The sequence below is a fragment of the Panthera uncia genome (genome assembly GCF_023721935.1).
Source record: "Panthera uncia isolate 11264 chromosome C1 unlocalized genomic scaffold, Puncia_PCG_1.0 HiC_scaffold_3, whole genome shotgun sequence".
Lineage (NCBI taxonomy): Eukaryota > Metazoa > Chordata > Mammalia > Carnivora > Felidae > Panthera > Panthera uncia.
Genome location: NW_026057584.1, coordinates 50,296,722 through 50,312,728, shown reverse-complemented (window position 1 = coordinate 50,312,728; position 16,007 = coordinate 50,296,722). Strand labels below are relative to the sequence as shown.

Sequence of the window (16,007 nt, the reverse complement as noted above, 5' to 3'; positions counted from 1 at the left end):
GTATACTGCCTACAGAACCTCATATAGAAAGAAATGCAGGCATTAAAAATTTCAAGGAAACAAATTTGTAAGAACTATTTGCTTTCCAGGGAATGAATATAAATGAGTCACGTGGAACACCTTATTAAAAGGAAACATGATTTCTTATGTGCAGCAGTCTGACTTGTATAATTGTTATAATTTAATGAAGTTCTTCTGACTGACCCACATACTTCTCAATAGCACTTCTACAAATTTCAAAACTCTAAAATGTATATGGTGCTTTTAGCAATATTTACGTCTAAACCCATATCATAATTTGCAAAAGAGAGCACATCTTCTTTATCATAGAATACAAGTTTTAAAAGGGGAGAAACACTAGATACTTCAGTCCGTGAAGTTACCTATAAAATATATGAAAATACCGTATCAGGGTGACTGTTAAGAAAAAAACTTACTGTGACCAGTAAGAGGGTACAGGTGACATCTTCTTGCATACATGACCCTTCTCTATCCCCAAACTTCAACAAAAATCATTCACTCACTACCCTTCTCCAAAAAAAAAAGACAAGATAAATGAAAATGCCATACCCTCGTATGTTTACAAATAAGTCTTCTGCAGCTTTGTGAATGTGGAAAACTTCATCCCGAAAGAGAGAGAGGCAAGAGCTACTTTGAAGAGCTAGCTTCCAAAGGTTCAGTGCTGTCGCATCAGTATTTAGAATCCCATGGCACAAAATGAAGCCAACTTAAAAAAAAAAAAAGTAAATACGAATATAAAAGTATTCCAAAATTAAATTCTTTCCATTATAAAGTAGCTTTCAAAAATTTCAGAAACATAAAATTGAGGCTTTTTATTGAGGCTTTTTAAGTGACAGGTAATAACTCATACACACAAGATGGCAACAATTGTCAATAATTTTCTGTATTCTGCAAAATCAGTCCTTTGAACCCACACTGATGAGAAAAAATGTTGCTTCTGGCCTGTGAAAGAAGTCATTTTAATAAATGAGTAAAAGACATTTTCAAAATCTTTATAAAATATTTTAACCTAGATATTAGAAGTTAAACTAATCAACACACAATACAGTAATCATAACTGTTACAGTAACTGAAAAATAAGGCTAATCTATTTTAAATCACCAGAAGAAATGCATCTCACATTTTCATAGCAATATATAGATTACTAAATAAGCTTTCACTTATATTATCTCACATGATTCTCTGGAGTAGATAAAATAGATTGTATCCTTCTCTTTTATAGTTGAAGAAATGAAGGTTCAATGACTTGCCTAAAGTTATACTATTAACTATTAGAGTTATATTTAGCCTCAAGTATTTACCCTTAAAGTCTAAGATTCTTTCAATATATTATGCTGCTTTCTTACATGAATTCATATATCTCTTTCATCTTTTGTTATCTACTTTGGAAATCCTATACAAATTTAAAATCCTATGTATGTTTGTTGATGCCTTCTAGCCCTCTCCACTATGCCACAAAACCTCATCTGTCAGTCATTCAACATTTACTCGGTACCTGCTATACACAAGTTACTGGGTCAGTTACTAACCAATCCTATTTCTGTGAGATTTCCCTAGGATTCTCAGTGGTCACTCCCCCCTTTAAACTCCTGAATCGTTAACATATAACTTGTCATTCATCTTTTTATTCTTAGCTCAACCTTCCTTTAACAGGACACTATGCAAGCAAGTTAACTTTTTAAGGTAAGTAGGCATATACTGTGGAATCATATATAGAAGCATATTAAACTTCTTTAAATACCCTGAAACATGAAAAAGTTTTTCATGCAACAGGACCCTTAAACACAGCCAATTACATGGTCTGGTACACAACCAAAGAAACAGAACATACGCATGGAAACTTAAGTCCTCATGAGAAACTGTTTGTAAAAGATTCTTGCCCTATATAATGTTTTTTTACTCTAAACCTCTGAGTAAAAAGTGATTTCGCTTAGTGTTTTATACCTCGTTGAATACTTAGAGTCACAAAATTGCTGCAGATAATAAAAGGTTTCTCTAAAGATGTTAGCAGTTATTATGGGTTACCATATATATATATTTTTTAAGATATGGATTACCTTATGAATTAAAATATCTTCATTTGTTTATGACAGAATCAAAAAGGGCAAATTAATTTAAAATAGACTGCCCAAGATTAGGATGATTTATTAATTAAATCACATATTAATTTCCTTTACCCACCAAGGTTCCAATACAAGGACAGAAAAAAAAATTTAGTTATTTTAAGCCACAAAAATGTTAGAAAACAAGAAAGAAGACCAATACTAAGAATGAAATCTTGCCATCTGCAACTATGTGGATGGAACTAGAGTGTATTATGCTAAGGGAAATTAGAGACAGACAAATATCATGTGACTTTACTCATGTGGAATTTAAGATACAAAACATGAACATAAGGGAAGAGAAGCAAAAATAATACAAAAACATGGAGGGGGATAAAACATAAGAGACTCTTAAATACAGAAAAGAAACTGAGGTTTGCTGGAGGGGTTCTGGGTGGGGAGATGGGCTAAATGGGCAAGAGGCATTAAGGAGGACACTTGTTGGGATGAACACTGGGTGTTATATGTAGGGGATGAATCATGGGACTCTACTCCTGAAACCATTATTGCACTATATGCTAACTAATGTGGATGTAAATAAATAAATAAATAAATAAATAAATAAATAAATACCAATACTAGACAAGAAAGTTAGGAAAAATCTTTTAAGATCGAAAGTGGACAGAACTCGACTATCAATTTAAAGAGAGTCAGGAATTAGTAATCCAAAACTCCAGAGATGAAAAGAGATCTTTCCCAAGGAGTCCTCTGAGTCCAACCAACAGAGCAAGAATAGACCCTGAAAAGAACATCAGGATAAGTTATTTTATAATTGCATTCCAAATAGCTGGGTCTTCAACATTCCAGACTCAGTAACTCTCGGCCCCAGGCTATAATCTAGACCAATGATTCTCCAACTTTAGCTTGCATCAGAGCTACTAGGAAGACTTATTAAATCAGATTGCTAGGATCCATTCACTGTTTCCAATTGAGTAGGTCTAGGGTGAAGATCAAGATTCTACATATCTAATAAGTTCCTAGGTGATGCTGCTGATCCAGGGACCACACTTGAAACTAATCTAGAGCAAAGCACTAAAGAAAGTAGACCACAGTCTACAGAAAAGTCCTACTATGAGTCTTAGGGTCAAAATGACAAGTGCAGAGTTTAAGGTAATTCTTAACTTCTATATTAACTCTACTCATGGCTCAAACACATGAAGGCAGCAAACTTCAGAGTAAACCTTCCTTACTTGGGCAACTATGATTATCCCAAATCTGCCTCTATGTCCCTACATTCCTTCTTAGGGTAGCCTGCCTTCTGACCCACCTCCCTCTCATCATACAGGGCCCTGTAATCAGCATTCCTAAAGACTAGGGGAACTAGTGCTATTAACTCTAGGTCATCATGCTACCTAACTCTACTAATCACCTCTGTTCTACAGCCAAACTTCCATAAACATGAACAACCAAGGATCACAATACATTTAAGCAAAATTAATACTTTAAAAACTGTGTTTTGATCAAGTAAGAGACTAAAGGATGAAAATCTTAACTATCGTTACAGAAGAAAATAGAGTATCACAAAAATGATCAATGTAAAATATATAATTAATAAAAATGGCTAGGGACAGGGAGTTATGTGCTAAATTCCTCCTCTTTCATACTAATAACAGTGCTATTCAAAGTGCCAGGGCATAATGAGATTGAGTAAAGAAACTAACAGTATTTAGAAACTCTCATAAAAATCTGACTTTGATTTGTGAGTAGAAACCTAAAAACAATGTTAGATTAAACTGAATTTAATAATTAAAAATGTGGGCTTTTGCATCTTTATTAATTTCTGGTAATTCTAATAATTCAATTTTTTTGAATTTTATAGAAGTATCAATGCAAAAAAATTTTTTTAAAAACTGGTCCTTCACTATAGTTTGAGATATACTATAATAAAAAAAAAATCAATAAATAAATCTTAAAGGTTAATAAACCAAGAAACAAGACCTATAAGAACTAAGAAACAAAAACTGCTCAAAATTATTCCCACATGCTACTGGACCTGGGGGTGGTAGAAGCAATTATAGTAACTCTCATTCTATATTGTATCTATATGTTACTGTGTCTATTTCCCCTATGGTTTGTGAACGTCCCAGGGGAACAACTAGTAATTTCATCTTCCAATGCATTTAACTGCCAACGATGAGTCATTATTATATGTACAGAAGTAAACTAAAACCAAAAACCTTAGCTAAATAAACATGACATTTTAAAAAATCATTAAAAACAAAATAAAAATGTAGTTTTGACAGTCATACTGAGAGGCAATATAATGTACCATGAGCCTTGGCATTAGCCTAGGTTCTCATTTTGTCTTTGTCACTTATTAGCTACGTAGACTAAGCTTTAGATTCCTCGACTATAAAACAGACTATCTTGACAGGGTCAGTACGAGAACTGAATGAGGTAATACACAGAAATGGCTTAGGACAGTGCTTGGCACAGAAGTAATCCATATTACCTGTTATTTTTCTCTAAAACTTAAAACCTGAGAGATAGTTACGAAACTAATTGATTTTACTTACAGATAATCCATTTTTCCATTGCATCCAAAGAGAGATATTCACAAGGCATCTTAAAAAGAGAAAATATATACCTGTGATTAGAAGAAATTCTAAAAAAACAAATCCTATGCTAAGTCACTCTCTTCCTCTTCCTCCTAAAAACTCTTACTGCTCAATTCTTGGCTCAAATACCACCATGACGTATTTAAAAAGCTGGATAAAAGTTTTATAACTTATTATTTAAACTTGCAGTCCATAAAGGACAGTAAGAGCTGTGCCCCTTTCACATTTACATTCCCTGAAACCTCCCTTAAAATAATACTGTTGCTAAATTGTCTTCAATCTGATAAAGGACAACTTCAAATTTCCCAAGTCTATTTCAGAGCTTGTAGTATTCCAAGAGATAATATTTAATCAATTTAAAAAAGATTTAGGTACATGGGTACTTACTATCTCACCCCAATCAGTAATTTTGTGTATTCTCCATCTGCATAACATCTATTTTTATACATACAGAGAACAGATTGAAAATACAGTTGACCCTTGAACAACAGGGGGATTAGGAATGCCAACACCCTGCTCCCCATGCAGCTGAAAATTTGCCTAACACTCCTGACTTCCAAAAATTTAAATACTAATAGCTTACTGTTGACCAGAAGCCTTACCAATGACAAAGTCAATTAATATATATTTTGTAAGTTACACGTATTATATAATGTATTCTTACAATAAAGTAAGCTAGAGAAAATATTAAGAAAATATTAAGAGAAAATACATTTACAGTACAATACTGTATTTATCAAAAAATACACGTGTAAGTGAACTCACACAGTTCAAACCAATGTTGTTTAAGGGTCAACTATATAAAACAATATAATGATTTTGGTGAGGATTTAAGGTGATTTGTATTTCCTTCTTTACAATTTTCTGCATTTTCCAAATTTTCTACTATAACAGAACAAAACAGACATTTAAATATTAAAAGAAAATACTTACATTACTAATTGTATTAACTGAGCATCAGATTTTAGAAATAAAAAAACTCAATAGTACAACTTAATTACTGGACATTTTACAATAAACTTCACTGACAGGCTAACATCAATCAGAAGAAAAATCACAACAGTACTGCAGTAGCTGATATTTTTTTAAAAATCAACTTTACTATTTTTATTCAAAAAGGGAAAAACAGAACCATACGGTGTCAGACTGTGCAGGATTAAGCATTGTACTGGGTGCACTGATGAGACTCAATAGTTGGGCATTTCTCCACTGGTCAGCTGAAAGATTCCTTCGAGGATACACCATCTGAAGAGAAATTAGTGCATCTGAAAGAGACTAATTAAAATAGGAAAAAAGGAAATTGAGGAACAAAGACTTTTTATTTTTCCATTTAAATTTCAGCTACAAGTGCCGTGTGTTTCTAACTGTACCATCCTAAAACAACAAAGCCTAATTACAACTATGCTCCATATAGTATCTAAGGTGGGTCTGGCTACCACCTCTAGAATTTTTTTTAATTTCATAAAAACTACATAGATTCTGTATTCCTGGGCAAGAGCTCAGCTCAGGAAATCATGTTAGTTCCTTAGAAGTTACAATGTTTGGCAATCTTGGGATCTTTATTTCAAAAGGGGTAGTAGGCACATTCTTTTGTGCATCATTTTCTATTCTAATAGTTCTTTGAAAAAACACATTAGGGTTATAGGACTGTTAATAGAGCTCAACAAATTTCATATTTCTCCGAAGATTTCTTTACAAAAAAAAAATGTGCTCTATCTTAATAAATTACTTAACTTCTATTTGTCATTTGGTCTGTTAATTATAGCTTTATCATCAAGATATTTAATGTTTCTTCTCATCTGCTTCTTACTTGCTTTTAACTGTCCTTTGCTATTCATCTTTGCTTCCTAGAATCTCTGTATAAGAGTGAACATCTGAGTGCACATGAATTACCATGGAATTTGTTCAAAAATCAGAATCCAGAGTTCTACCTGAAACTTAGTAAACCAGAACCTCTGGGAGTAGACCCCAGGAATCTGTATTTTTATTATACTCTACCAAGTGATTATGAATGTTTTTAAAATTAATTTTAACAAATCCTAGCAAATACACGATAGACTTTGTATCTAAACCTGAGATATCATGGAACATCAGAAAAATTGTGATTAGGAAATAAAGGGTCTAATCCAAATGGATAATTCTCCTGAAGCAATTATTAATAGTCTAGTATATGCAAATGACTATGGAGAACTTAAAAAGACATGCAAGAGTCTTAAGGAAATTTTCATCACTTAAGTGGGAAAAGAACCAAATCTGAATTTGGTAAATAAAAACTTGGCCGTACGTGATTGGCAAAAAGTCAGAAATGAATGTATAGAGAAAACAGAGAGGAGTAGGGAAGACAGTTCCAGGTGAGGAAAAAGCAATACCCAAATCAGAGACAAATGACTGTGGTATGCTCAGCACTCTGAGGAATCCTGACATCTCCATCTGCAATGCTGATTTTTACTTCAAAACTGATGCCATCCACTGGCCTCTTTCAAACTAATGATCCAACTAACTTCAAAACAATAACCTATATAAATTTGTGGGTATAATACAGCTAAACAAAGAAATTAAACTACAAACACATCTTCTGTAAACACATCTTCAGAATTTTTACTGGAGTAAAAAAATTGAAGGAAAATTCTTGGAGTTAACTGTGGGTCAAAAAAAAGCACAGATTTAGAGAAAATAGTGTATTATTAAAATGTTTAACTCTCATGACTCAAAGAGAATGAACCAAGATTCTAAAATCTTGGGATTTAGCTCTGGTTTTGCCCCAATTGCTGCTAAATGACTTATTGTGTCACTTCTCCAGTTCTCAATTTTTATCTGTAATAGGATGTATGAGATACCTCTAAATTTCCTTGATGTGCATATAAACTATGGTTCTTTGAATCAGCCCTACTGCAAACAAACCATAATGGCAAGACTCCCTTGAACCAAAATTGTTTCACTAAAACTACTTTTTTATATATTGTAAAAGACATTCAAAATTATTTTCACAAAGCTCTTATAGTTTTTCTTAAGATTTATTAATAACCTAGTTAAAATTTATCAAATACTATGTATCTAAATACTTTTTATGAAGTAATTCATTTAATCCTCATAACAACCATATGAGGGAGATATTATTTCTCTATTTTTACAGATAAGAAAATGGATACAGGGAAGATGGTTAAGGAATGTGCCCAATATTACACACTCAGTAATTGGCAGAGTTGGGATTAGAACCCAGGTAGTCTGGTATCGGAGCAGACATTCCCAAATACTAAACTTCACTACCTCTATACCCTATACTGAATCTAAAATCTATAATGGAGGTGACTGGGTGGCTCAGTTAAGCATCCGACTCCCGATTACAGCTCAGGTCATGATTTCACGATTTGTGAATCTGAGCCCCATGTCAGGCTCTGTGCTAACATCACAGAGCCTGTTTGGGATTCTGTCCCCCTCTCTTTCTGCCCCTCCCCTGCCTGCTCTCTGTCTCTCAAAACAAATAAAAATAAACTTAAAAAAAAATAAAAATAAAAATTATACTGGATCAATATATTCCTGAGTTTCCATGTACTATTTGGAATCTAACTAATGAGTTCTCTGGTTCACAATTAGATAATACCATACACAGCTATTATTCGCATCCCATTATGTTTTTCATAAAGAAGTTTATCTCACTATCCACCCTTATACTATTTCATATGCCTATTAAAAGCAATCTAAAAACCAGGTCCTACCTTGCTGTGGGGTACAAATTCTTCCATCATTTTTTTTAATGGGTTTTCATAATCCACAATCATCTGACCAAGGCGTGGGTATTCTCGGTCACTTAAAATAGACATATCAAATTTCAGTGAGTTGTTAGCCATCAAACTGAGAATGTCACAAAGCTCTGCATAATGCAGGTCTACCTGGCTCCATGGGTCATTTCATGAGCATAGTTGTATAATCCAATGATTGCCTTCCTTTCTTCAATTCGAGACAGTAGTATCATTAGTGTTGTATAGGTTATAATCAAATCTAAGTAGTTCTTTGTTAAATCAAAGTTTACAGTCTAGAAAACAAAAATCAAGTTTAACCTCTTATTTTGTAAACTTTAAGACACACACACGCACACACACAATCTTCATGGCAGCTACTAAAAGTCAATAATTTTCTTTAGTTATTTATTTTATCCCTACTTCTAAAATTCTAATTCCTTTCACCAAAAACATACCTAAAATTTAAAAGTTACAGGTAACAGTTTCATGTTGGTGACACAATTTTATGGATGACAAAAAGCTTGTTATTGCTTTATTTAACTGGTAAATAATTTAAAAGGATAAATAAAACCAGAATAAGAAGAAATATGGAGCCAATCTCACTAAGCAAGAAAAAGGAGTACTAAATAAAAAAGTAATGGAAGTCATTTAGTAGTAAATTGTCAATGGAGGCGTTTTTCACTCTGACTTCCTGTATCTAGAAATTGTCGTACCTAAGATTCTATCAAGTATGCCTTTTACAGAGAAAAGTATTATTCACTTAACTTTTTTAAATTGCAATTACTAAAATAAAATACTAAAATTAACAACTATTTTCCAAAACACTCAAGATTTATACTTAGTGACAATGAAATAAGTAAAAATAGAAAATACATTATAACTCCTTACCTTTAAAAAGTGCTACAAAATACGTCAAATTAACAATGCTAAAACTGACATACTAGTCATGTAAATTTTCTCTAAAGAAAAACATTTAGTCACCTTAGTTATATTAGAAACTAACAGAGGAGCACCTGGGTGGCTCCTTCAGTTCAACGTCCAACTTTGGCTCAGGTGACGACCTCACAGTTCATGGGTTTCCAGCCCTGCGTCGGGCTCCATGCTGACAGCTCAGAGCCTGGAGCCTGCTTCAGATTCTGTATCTCCCTCTCTCTCTGCCCCTCCCCCACTCATGCCCAGTCTCTCTGTGTCTCTCAAAAATGAATAAAAACGTTAAAAGAAAAAAAAAAAAGAAAAGAAACTACCAGGAGAGAATCAGGAGTTTTTCTGAAAATACTTACGATATCAAAGAAGACTTGGCAAACATCAATAGTGTTCAGCAATTCACAAACATGGTCCTGAAAATAAAAGCTTATGTTAATTTTCTACCTAGGTAAATAATACTAAATTTAGAAAACATACAAATAAAATATATTTTAAATTGTAGTTGCAAAAGAATTCTTATTATCTACAAGTGACAAAGCAATTTATACAATTAATAAACATCAATCTACTTCTGAAATATTAAACCTTATATATTAAAATACATACCTTAAATTCCATAACATCTACAAATGTAAAGTAGTATAATGCCAGATTTTTCAGAATCTCTGATTTTTCTTTCTGTAGCTGTGCAAGCTGTTGCTGTAAAAAAACAAAATTAGAATGCATTTTTCATTCAGAACAAAAATATTTAATTTTACTACAAACTATCTTCTTTTATGATTGCTATATGGAAGCACAAGCTCTTAGAACAGTATCTCTAGATGATTAAGGCTTTTTAAAAAAAACCAAAATACTTGACATAGCAACTGCTAATAGTGATCAGCAACTGACAGTGTGAGGCTATAAAACCAATCAAAGCAGATTAGTACCAAACTGCACTACTATTAAGGAAAACTGGAAAATGTTAGGGAAAGGTATCAAATGAACTCTTTAAAAAAAATTAAAAACAACTCATGAGAGCATGATCACATTACCAGAAGTGAGAGGAAAAAAAAAGGATGATAAACACTGTGACTTACACTACAAAAAAACAATATGCTTTATAAATTTGGAACTTACCAAAAAGAACATCCAGGCAAAGCCACGTTAAGCATGCAAAATAAAATGTAGATACAAACATAAAATACAGTAACGGTTCCCTGACCAGATCCACAAAACACAATAATACATTAAACAAAAGCAAAAAACCACAACAACAAAAAAAGAAATGAGAAAGAAGCAAAACTAGAGTTAAGACACTGGTAAACATGAAAGAGGGAAACGTGAATATAAAAGATAAATATTATCCAATCAACTGCATTATTAAATTTAAAAAGCCCTAGGTTTTCTTTTCAAAACTATAAGTTCTGGAAGAATCCAGCCATATTTAACATCCTGTATCATAAGACTGACAGAATTCCAATAAACCTTCAAGAACCTTGATACTCTCAGTGTAGTCCACAGAAGAGCAACTCCACATCATTTAGGAGCTGATTAGAAAAGCAGAATCTCAGGCCCAAGGAAGATCTACTGAATGAGAATTTTGCCTTTTAACAAAATACCCAGGTGATCTGAATGCACACTAAATGTCTGAGAATCACTTGTCTAGAATGTGAGAAAACTAGAATACGGAAAAGTGGTTTGAAGTAACAAAATTGCTATCAAAGTCCACATAATTTTGAGGCCCTCATACAGTTCTTACTTATACAGGAGAGTTGGGGGAAGAGGTACCCCTCTACATAATTGTACTGAACCATTATGATAAGCCAGAAAATTTACAGCAGTGAGTGCAACATCAAGGGAAAATTCAAAAAAAAATTATGACAAGACAGTTTAAAATAGCAAGTATAGCAGTCTAGTAGACCCATCTAATATAGGGTAAACTACCCTAAAGACTGCAGTCCCTGAAGACATTTAAAGAATTATGTCTAGAAAATGTGTAAACGAAGTACCTCATTACTTCCTCATAATGCCAGACATATTAAAGTGTATACTTACAGTGATGTGTAACTGGTTTTAGCTTTATCTATGAGTAACTGACTTTCTTTTCTTTTCTTTTTTTTAAATTTTTTTTCAACGTTTTTTATTTATTTTTGGGACAGAGAGAGACAGAGCATGAACGGGGGAGGGGCAGAGAGAGAGGGAGACACAGAATCGGAAACAGGCTCCAGGCTCCGAGCCATCAGCCCAGAGCCTGACACGGGGCTCGAACTCACAGACCGCGAGATCGTGACCTGGCTGAAGTCGGATGCTTAACCGACTGCGCCACCCAGGCGCCCCAACTGACTTTATTTTCAACAATGTATCTGTTTCAAAACACTTCCATGTTTATATGCACATTTTTAATCATTACCACTCATCAAGCAGATACTTATACAAAAATGACTATTTTCTGGGGGTGTCAAGTGGACAAAATGGGTGAAGGGGAGTGGGAGACACAGGCTTCCAGTTATGGAATGAGTAAGTTAGGGGAATAAAAAGTATAGCATAGGGAATATTGTCAGTGGTGTTACAACACCATTGTATGGTGACAGGTGGTAGCTACACTCGTGGTGAACGTAGTATTAACGTATAAACTTGTGGAATTACTGTTATACACCTGAAACTAATGTAACACTGTGTCAACTATACTTCAACTAAAACTAAATTAATACATTTTAAAAGATTCTATTTCCTCAGATTAGATTACCTATACCTTTAAGTTCAACAATAAACATTTATGATTGATGACTTAGTCTTTTTTTTTTTTTTGCTTTTCAGTACTTTAAATTTGAGTTTTGAAATATAATAGGTAAAGTACACTCATAAGAAGCAACAGTATAACTCAGTTGCTACTGGGCTTAATTATTAATAGTACCTCCTTTCAATTTCAGCATCCTAGTTTGGACCAAAAAAAAAAAAAAAAAAAGTCACCATCTCATTATGGCCTTAATGATCTTTTACACACATTTTATTTTACATATTAAGAATGTAATGCCCACAGAATGTAAAAGAACTGTCCTTTCTACCATTCTGTATGGTCACCACCTCCCTTTTTAGTAATAAAATCTCATTATGGTCTAAATTTCTCATTCAACTTTATTTCCCCCAAACCATATGTAACTAGCCTCTAGAGTGACTAAAAACATTCACTCCACTAACAAATGTCTGAATTCAAAACAGTCAAGTTTTCAAGGCCTTACACAATTTGGTTCTAAATAAAATTTACCTTCCCAATCTAAAATTTCCCCTACATTCATTCATACACAGTACCTAAAACAAACTATTCCCTATTTTCTATACACATCTCATATTTGTTTCCTCTACTGAGATGTCCAAATCCTACTATCCCCAAACTACTCAGTTTAAATGTTAACCTATCTTCAAAAACCATGCCTGATTAAACTTGTTCCCTGAATGCAAGTATTAGCTCTCTCTTCTAAATGTGTATAATTTCTAACAGTATCATTTTCTACCCTGTATCACAGCTTTCTCCAGCACTATAAGACAGTGTACCAAACTCATTTGTTTCAATCTCCACAGCCTGTATCACATTGCTCTGAACATAAAAAAGTATCCAACATAAACATCTATCAGAGGAGAGATTATGACAAATTTAAAAGGTTTTTATGTCAATGACAGATGACAAATTTTGCTAGAAAGCCTACCTCTTATTGAACAACCAAGACTAACTGACTTAACCATTAGAGCCTAATACTCTCTCATCATTAGCCAAAATAATGTACATGAGAACATCTGACAGTTCCTGGCACCCAGAAGCTACTCATTCAATATTAGATAAATGGCAAAGGAGGCTAAACAAACCATTTCTTCAAAACAAAATAAAAGCTATTTTAAATAATGTCAATACTACTCATAGTACTTCTAGTAAGAGCTGGTATTACATGAGCACACACTCCTTGCCAGGCATTGTTCCAAATACTCTACAAGTATCTCACTCAGTCGTCCCAATTATATTCCCTATTTAATGACAATAAATTCCATAAAGTTCTGTATGAAAGAGATCAATTATAACAACAAAGAACAAAAGTGTCTACAACTTTAAGACTTCAACCACAAAAAAAGAATGGTACCTTTTAGTTCTTAAAGTGAAAGAGAGTAGATACTACTAAATGTATTTAATTTTAGGTTCATCATCTCATTGTTTTATAGTAAACAAAAAGCAGGAAATAGCTAAACAACATAAATCAATAATAAATTGTTTGATGTAACAGAACAGAATTAGCAAAGTGTAATTCTGAGAACTGATTCTATTCATTAATACTTTAAAAGCATATTTTGGATACTTAGATTAACTATATACATTAGCAAAATATTTGTACAATGCTTTCACTAAATTTCAAACCATGGATCCTTATTCTTAACATTCAAAGTAAAAAATATGTAAAAACCGAAAACAAACAGGAAAAACATTAGCAACGCAGATCGTAAGAACATCGTATCTTTGCACTGAAAAATGTTGGTTATCAATCTTTGTCAAATTAAGAAGCATTTTACAAACAAGATAAGTATCTAAAAAATTCACTGAAATGTAGTATTTACTAGTTTTTACTCTTTCAAAGAAAAATTACTGGCAAATTACAATAAAGAACCAATGCCTAAGATGGCAACTCACTGATTTTCAAAGAAATGTGGCTATAGTTCTTTATTCACCTATTTCAAGTATTATGTTCTTTCATTGTCAAAACTGCTTATGCATAATAAACTATTTTTCTTGATCTAAATTATGCTAGTATTTTGTTCCTTTTAAAAACCAAGTACAGTATGGAACCCAAATAGCCAAAGCAATCCTGAAAAAAAAAAAACCAAAGCTGGAGGCATCACAAGTCTGGACTTCAAGCTGTATTACAAAGGTGTAATCATCAAGACAGTATGGTACTGGCACAAAAACAGAAACATAGATCAATGGAACAGAATAGAGAACCAAGAAATGGACACACAACTATATAGTTAACTAATCTTTGACAAAGCAGGAAAGAATATCCAATGGAAAAAATACAAGTCTCTTCAGCAAATGGTGGTGGGAAAACTGGACAGTGACATGCAAAAGAATGAACCTGGACCACTTCCTTATACCATACAGAAATGTATACTCAAAATGGATGAAAGACCTAAATGTAAGACAGGAAACCATGAAAATCCTAGAGGAGAAAACAGGCAGCAATCTCTTTGACCTCAGCTGCAGCAACTTCTTACTCAACCTATCTCCAGAGGAAAGGGAAACAAAAGCAAACATGAACTATTGGGACCTCAAGATAAAAAGCTTCTGCACAGCAAAAGAAACAATCAACAAAACTAAAAGGCAACCAATGGAATGGGAGAAAATGTCAGATAAAGGGTTAGTATCCAAAATCTATAAAGAACTTATCAAACTCAAAACCCAAAAAACAAATAATCCAGTGAAGACATGAGCGAAAGACATGAACAGGCACTTTTCCAAAGAAGACATTCAGATGGCTAACAGACATGTGAAAAGATGCCCAACATCACTCATCATCAGGGAAATACAAATCAAAACTACAATGAGATACCACCTCACATCTGTCAGAATGGCTAAAACTGACAAAACAGGAAACAAGAGATATTCACAAGGATGAGGAGAAAGGGGACCCTTTTGCATTGCTGGTTGAAATGCAAACTGGGACAGCCACTCTGGAAACAGTATGGATGTTCCTCAAAAATTTAAAAACAGAATTACCGTACAACCCAGCAATTGCTCTACTAGGTATTTATCCAAAGGATACAAAAATGCTGATTCAAAGGGGCACATGCATCCCAATGTTTATAGCAGCACTATCAACAAAAGCCAAAGTATGAAAAGAGCCCAAATATCCATCGACTGATGAATGGATAAAGAAGATGCGTACACATAAACATAAACACACACACACACACACACACACACACACACGGGAATATTACTCAGTGATCAAAAAGAATGAAATCTTGCCATTTGCAACAGCGTGAATGGAACGAGAGTGTATTATGCTAAGTGAAATAAGTCAGTCCGAGAAAGACAAATATATTTCACTCAAATGTAGAATTTAAGAAATAAAACAGATGAACATAGGGGAAGGAAAGGAAAAATAAGATAAAAAGAGAGAGAAAGGCAAACCATAATAGACTCTTAAAAACAGAACAGGGTTGCTGGAGGGGTGTTGGGTGGGGGATGGGCTAAATGCATGATGGGCATTAAGGAGGGCACTTGTTGGGATGAGCACTGGGTGTTATATGTAAGTGATGAATCACTAAATTCTACTCCTGAAATCATTCTTACACTATATGTTAACTTGGATTTAAACCAAATTTAAAAAATAAAAATGCAAATTCAAAAACAAAACAGTAACAACCAAGTACAGAAGTTTGGTCTCAGAAAAAGCTTTGTTCAGTTTCTTAATATGATATTCTAAACCACACTTTTAAAAATATGAGTCCTGAGAAGGTATTTGGGTAAACCTCTTATGAAAGGAACTGTCAGCTACCACCCTTTGTCATTAACTCTCATCTAGACCACTACACTAGCCTCCAAACTGCTCTCCAAACTTCATCTTTGACTTCTTTAGCCTCACTCAGTAGCTGTCATACAGGTCTTTCTCCTCTGTTCATCAAATTCATCAAGCTTG

The 16,007-nt window shown here is 33.5% G+C and overlaps 1 protein-coding gene across 1 annotated transcript in view; it reads right to left on the bottom strand.

The window, feature by feature from the left end:
- NCKAP1 (NCK associated protein 1) overlaps positions 1 to 16,007 on the bottom strand; it is a 108,456-nt gene that overhangs the window by 60,141 nt on the left and 32,308 nt on the right. The window contains exons 3-9 of the mRNA XM_049615378.1: positions 9,952 to 10,044; positions 9,702 to 9,758; positions 8,572 to 8,714; positions 8,398 to 8,488; positions 5,819 to 5,956; positions 4,640 to 4,688; positions 571 to 727 (exon numbers count right to left, since the gene is read on the bottom strand). Of these exons, the coding sequence (XP_049471335.1) occupies positions 571 to 727; positions 4,640 to 4,688; positions 5,819 to 5,956; positions 8,398 to 8,488; positions 8,572 to 8,714; positions 9,702 to 9,758; positions 9,952 to 10,044 (728 nt within the window). The remainder of the gene's footprint in view (positions 1 to 570; positions 728 to 4,639; positions 4,689 to 5,818; positions 5,957 to 8,397; positions 8,489 to 8,571; positions 8,715 to 9,701; positions 9,759 to 9,951; positions 10,045 to 16,007) is intronic.